Below are 5,103 nucleotides of genomic sequence, written 5' to 3'. Positions count from 1 at the left end.
TCGCCAAAAAATATTTTGTATTTTGTGGACCTAATTTGGTTATATTTCCTTATATATTTGTGATATCTTTTATTAAAAGAAGGGTAATTTAGTCATTTTGTACATAAAAAGGGGTATTTTTAAAAATGGACAGCCAAAGGGGGCATTTTTGAAAAGGGGTATTAAAAAAGGGGCATTTTTGTGAGTATCCCTTAAAAAATTTGAAGTATGATTGTTTTTAATTTTCTTTATGTATTTAATGTCAGGATTTATTATTTGTTTTATGTGAAAAGTTAAGAGAGATTGACAAAAATAGCACTAAAATAAGTTTTTCTTCCAAAAATAGCACTACGTTTGAAAAGTTCCACAAATAGCACTATAAACTTTAAATAAATATTAAATATTATTAATTAGTTGAATTAAAATAAATAAATAAATAAAATTAGAAATTTCCCGCCAAAAAATTTCCGCAACAGAAATTTATTTTCCCGCCAATTTTTTTTTCAACATTTTCCCGCAAAAAAAAAAAATTCCGTCAAAATTTTCCCGCAAAAAAAAATCCACAAAATTTAGAAAGGATTCCTTGAATTTCAGGAAAGGATTCCTAAAAAGATTACACAAAATTCAGGAAGAATTCCACGTAATTCAAGAAGGATTCTACGTAATTCAGGAAGGCTTTCATGAACTTTAGGAAGGATTCCACGTAATTCAGGAAGGGTTTTCCGATTCGTGAAATCCTTCCTAAATTACGTGAAATCCTTCCTGAATTTCTTGGATTTTTTTTTTGCGGGAAAAGTCGGACGGAATATTTTTTGGCGGGAAAATTTTGACGATATTTTTTTCTGGGAACGGAAAATATTTTGGCGGAAAATTTTGACGATATTTTTTTTGGCGGGAAAATTTTGACGGAATTTTGTTTTGGCGGGAAAATATTAACGATGAATTTGTGATTTTTTATATTTATTTATAATTATTTATTAATTAAAAAAATCAAAATATGGTGCTATTTTTGTCCAATCAACTTTTGAGTGCTATTATTGTCTCCAAAACTTGATTTGGGGCTATTAGAGGCAATTTCTCAAAAGTTAAATTATATGAATTAAATGAACATTATAATTAGACATTAATATAAAAATGACATGATTTTTTTCAATTGGATGTTTAACATTATGATGTGGACACCTTAAGAGGATAGAAAACTCTCTCATTATATATATATAGATTTTCGAAAACCAAACGCGCATGCATATGTACATCATAGTATATAGATAGTGATATATGAGGATTTTACATTTTCTCAATGAATATTCGTATCTGCCATATAAGTCCCACATTACACTTCCGTAATTACTTGACTTTACACATAAGTATTTTTCAGTTTAAATTTTCTCAATTTCTCTGCAATTATTATCAGTTGTATCAACCTTCAACTTCTTAGATATGAATTTGTAAGTTTGTAACGAATAATTAATAAACGTATTTATCATAGAAAGTGATGATACACACATATTTCCTTTATTGTTTTGGATTAGAAAAGATTTTACACATGTCTGCATCATCAAGGAGGTACACATGAAAAAACAAAATTTGGTTTATATTGTTTGATTTATATTAGCTTTCTTTTATGATTTACCAATTGGCTTTTTTAAATTACTATTATTGTTTGCGGAAAATATTGCACTAGTTCATCGACTACAGAGAAAATTTCAAGCGTAAGAAACATACACGTAGACGTAGTAATCTGAAAACATCGGTGTAATGTTGTTGCCTACATTCAAGTTAATAAAAACTGCATAACTTGGTTGGAAACACAAAAATCGGAAAACAGAGGAAAAACATGGTCGAATTAATTAGGTAATTGGACCTAATAACAAATCCTGTTCGAAGGAACTTTATTTAATATACATGATTAGTCCCCTTCCCGGCACCTCTAAATCCTATAATAAATTGTTAGTTATTGCTTATTACTAATTCTTTTTAACGCCACTAACTAAAAGATCACTAGCATTAGTGTGCTCACATGATACACGACTCGTATGTACATGTATATCACCATCTTCATGTTTTTCATGAATCGAATCATCATCGTCAATCTTTATCGCGACATGATGACATGAGTCCACTGAGATCTCTCCATGCGATTGATCAACATTGTTTGATGTGTCAACATCACATAAAATTGTAACAACGCGATGACGATGATGATCATCATGAGATTTATTTGGCATGTCATGACCAATCCTTCCCGAATCTGACCTGGATGGCTTCGTCTTGTTCTTAAATTTTGCTGCGGATGCAAGCTCATGTACGGATTCTGAGATCTTTTCGGTTAAATTAACAATGTCAATGAACAGAGAGACTGTCGTCATCAATGAGATCATTTGTAGAGGCTCAACATCTTTTAAGATGCCTGATTTAAGTAAAGTTGAAAGAGTTTTGCAGGCAGATTGTGAGTTTACTACATGGATATCAAAAGAAGATGATTTTGTCATTTTCTTTAATGAAATGGACACTTCTTTCATTGACTTCCCCGACTCCGAGCTCATTCTTCTTAATGGTTCCTCTAATTTTTTTTTAATGTCCATTGGGATCTAATAGAAAAATTATAGATAAAACAAAGGGTTAGAAGGAACATTATCCATATAAAAAACATAAAGACTACTAAGAATTCATTTAGTGTTAGCATTTGTTTTCACCTGCATATCTGAGTTGATGTTTGAATTCAAGGCATCAATCCGGCAAGCACATTGCCGGAGTAATGCACCCACGGCAATATATTGTTTCCATGGATGCCGAAATCTAAATTGGCCATGACGCGGTTCCCATTTTGCGAAATTAGCCTGAACACAAATTGAACAAATATCAATACAAAATCAAGTCCAAGTTATTTCAAAAAGGGTATAATTATAGAAGTGAAGCGAGAAGTAGGGAAATAGCTAGAGAGAGTACCCACCAAAGCTTCTTCATTGCTTTTTGAGTTGAGAACACTTTTATATCTCTCAAGATTCCTTCTCCTCTTCTCCACCTCTTTTATGTCCCCATCCTCTGTCGCTTCAAAATATTCGTCCCCAAATTCTGCCAAATTCCCACTTTTTAGTTCATAACCGAATATACATATATGAGAAATCTCAAAAATACCATAAACTTTTTTAATTTCCCAAAATAAAGTTTTCAACAAGTTTATAAAATACTTCTTCATTGTAGTATTTTGGGGGGGAGGGGGAGGAAAGTTTGCTTTAGAAGTATTTTTAGGTAAGGATTATATATAATCAACCTAGAGAAGAAAAGAAAAACCTTGAAGGAAGTGGGCAAGTGTGTCAAAGTTGGAGGCAAGGAGAGAATGAAGGTCTTGTCCTGCCCAAACAGGGCAGACAAAGATAGAGATAAGTACGCAACTAACTCCTCCCATTATCACTGTCGATAGTCTCTTATGCGCCAAATCTAATATCTCGTCCTCTCTAAACCCCGACACTGATATCAGTGCGAACGTCAATATGAATATCAATACCCCATAATCATATCTTGCCTTCACCCGCGGGAAGAACCTCACAAACGTCGACAATGCAGCTGCACATATGTATTACGTACGGTTAACGCTCTTTTATTTCGGGATAAATGTATGCATGTTATCTAGACTCTTACTACTATACTAAAGGACTGAATTTTCTCTGTTCTAGTCCCCTGTCCGAAAAGCTTATATGGACCAAATTCTCAAAATTTCAAAAAATAAATATGAGTGTGATCAGGATTACCTTGCACAAAGACAAAGATGGCAAGAAGAATGGGTTCTACTGTTGGCCCGGACAAACTTGCTAGGTGATGCGCTCCAATCCCTAGTCCTCCTGCTACCAATGTTGCCACTGCTCTATTTAGTCCTTTCCCAAGTGTGGCCCCTAATTACACACCAAACAAAAGTTAAAAATAAATTTTAGCTAAAATTTCAATACAACTTAACCTTTTGTATCCAAATTTTTACAGAAAAATATTTTCTCGCTAAATATTAGACATATTCAAATGTTAGAAAGTGGCTGATCACATGACGGATACTGACCTACAGAGAATTCAAAGACGACAACGACGGTCATGACTGCCCACATTGCATTGACACCGAAGTTATCGTAGAGAGGTTGGCAATAATAGAAGGAAGAGACCAAAGCAAGAGCAAGTCCCACTTTGAAAGCGTGCACTACTCTTCTCGGATCTTCTTTTCCTACTCTTCTGCCTTCTCTCACTATCTCTCTCACTTTCTCCATTATGCCTTTTGATTATCACTCAACTCTCTGATAAGTTTCAGAAAGAGAGGAAGAAGTAGAAAGATGACTTGTTGTTTTGAGCAGATGGATCGACGTTATTTATAAAGAGCATTTAGAGAGACTAGAGAGTCCTGTTTGGGATTCGTGAAATGTTATTTTATTATTTTAAGAAAAACTTCAGTGGTGCGTTGTACTTCGTATCGTACGTTGAGGGTTAAAGAAATTGAAAATGAGTAATATTATTAGTTAGAGACAGAGTATTTTTAATTAGACGCAGAGACTAGTACTTACGTAACCAAGTTCTACTTTGGTGCTGATTTTATCCGATATTTAAAAGCGGCTATTAGTAGCATGCTTTATTTTTTCATTGTTAATTTATTTCCAAAATTGCCAATTAAATTCCACGTCCAAAGAATTCCTTTCTATAAAAAAATTAAATAGTGCTATCCAACAACATTTGATTTCTATCCATTTTTAAAGTTGCTAGCTGTACATTGTAATCAATATATATTAAAAAATCGTAATTCACAACTCTTTCATTTTTATCTTCATTTAACAGAAAACAAATTATCTTCAAAAAAAATAAAACTCGGTCCACAATTTACAGTCCCAAGAAGTATTCACAAAAAAAAAAAATTGTTAAAAAATTCAATGAAAATTACTATTACGATTTTTAAATTTCTTATCAAATATAAATATATTTCTAAATGCCTATTATGAACATTTTTGTGAGTAAACAAAAGTAACTAAATAAACAGTATAATATTTCTTCCGTCCCAAAAAAAAGAGTATAGTATTTGTTTACGTTATTGACATAAATAATCATGTCATGAAAAAAAATGACATAAATAATCATGCCAATCAATTTGTC

General features: G+C 32.4%; 1 protein-coding gene across 1 annotated transcript; it reads right to left on the bottom strand.

Annotated features, from left to right (window-relative positions):
• Window positions 1-1,326: 1,326 nt before the first annotated feature.
• On the bottom strand, window positions 1,327-4,899 carry LOC9325758 (aluminum-activated malate transporter 2). The gene is made up of 6 exons (XM_002889648.2): window positions 4,031-4,899; window positions 3,732-3,872; window positions 3,274-3,546; window positions 2,933-3,054; window positions 2,676-2,819; window positions 1,327-2,570 (listed from the first exon to the last, which is right to left on the bottom strand). Exons 1-6 carry the CDS (start codon window positions 4,230-4,232, stop codon window positions 1,947-1,949), a joined length of 1,506 nt encoding a protein of 501 aa, XP_002889694.1. The 5' UTR covers window positions 4,233-4,899; the 3' UTR covers window positions 1,327-1,946.
• Between the last annotated feature and the right edge of the window lie 204 nt (window positions 4,900-5,103).

Source organism: Arabidopsis lyrata (assembly GCF_000004255.2).
Source record: "Arabidopsis lyrata subsp. lyrata unplaced genomic scaffold ARALYscaffold_1, whole genome shotgun sequence".
Taxonomy (NCBI): Eukaryota; Viridiplantae; Streptophyta; class Magnoliopsida; order Brassicales; family Brassicaceae; genus Arabidopsis; species Arabidopsis lyrata.
Note: the sequence above shows the minus strand (reverse complement) of the source record. Positions and strands in the feature narration are given on the sequence as shown.

Excerpts from the sequence above, each read along its gene's own strand:
- LOC9325758 (XM_002889648.2), bottom strand. The coding sequence starts at position 4,232 with ATGGAGAAAGTGAGAGAGATAGTGAGAGAAGGCAGAAGAGTAGGAAAA. Across the intron at positions 3,547-3,731 it reads CATCTTTGTCTTTGTGCAAG|CTGCATTGTCGACGTTTGTG; the intron begins GTAATCCTGATC and ends ACATATGTGCAG. Across the intron at positions 2,820-2,932 it reads AAAGCAATGAAGAAGCTTTG|GCTAATTTCGCAAAATGGGA; the intron begins GTGGGTACTCTC and ends ATTTGTGTTCAG.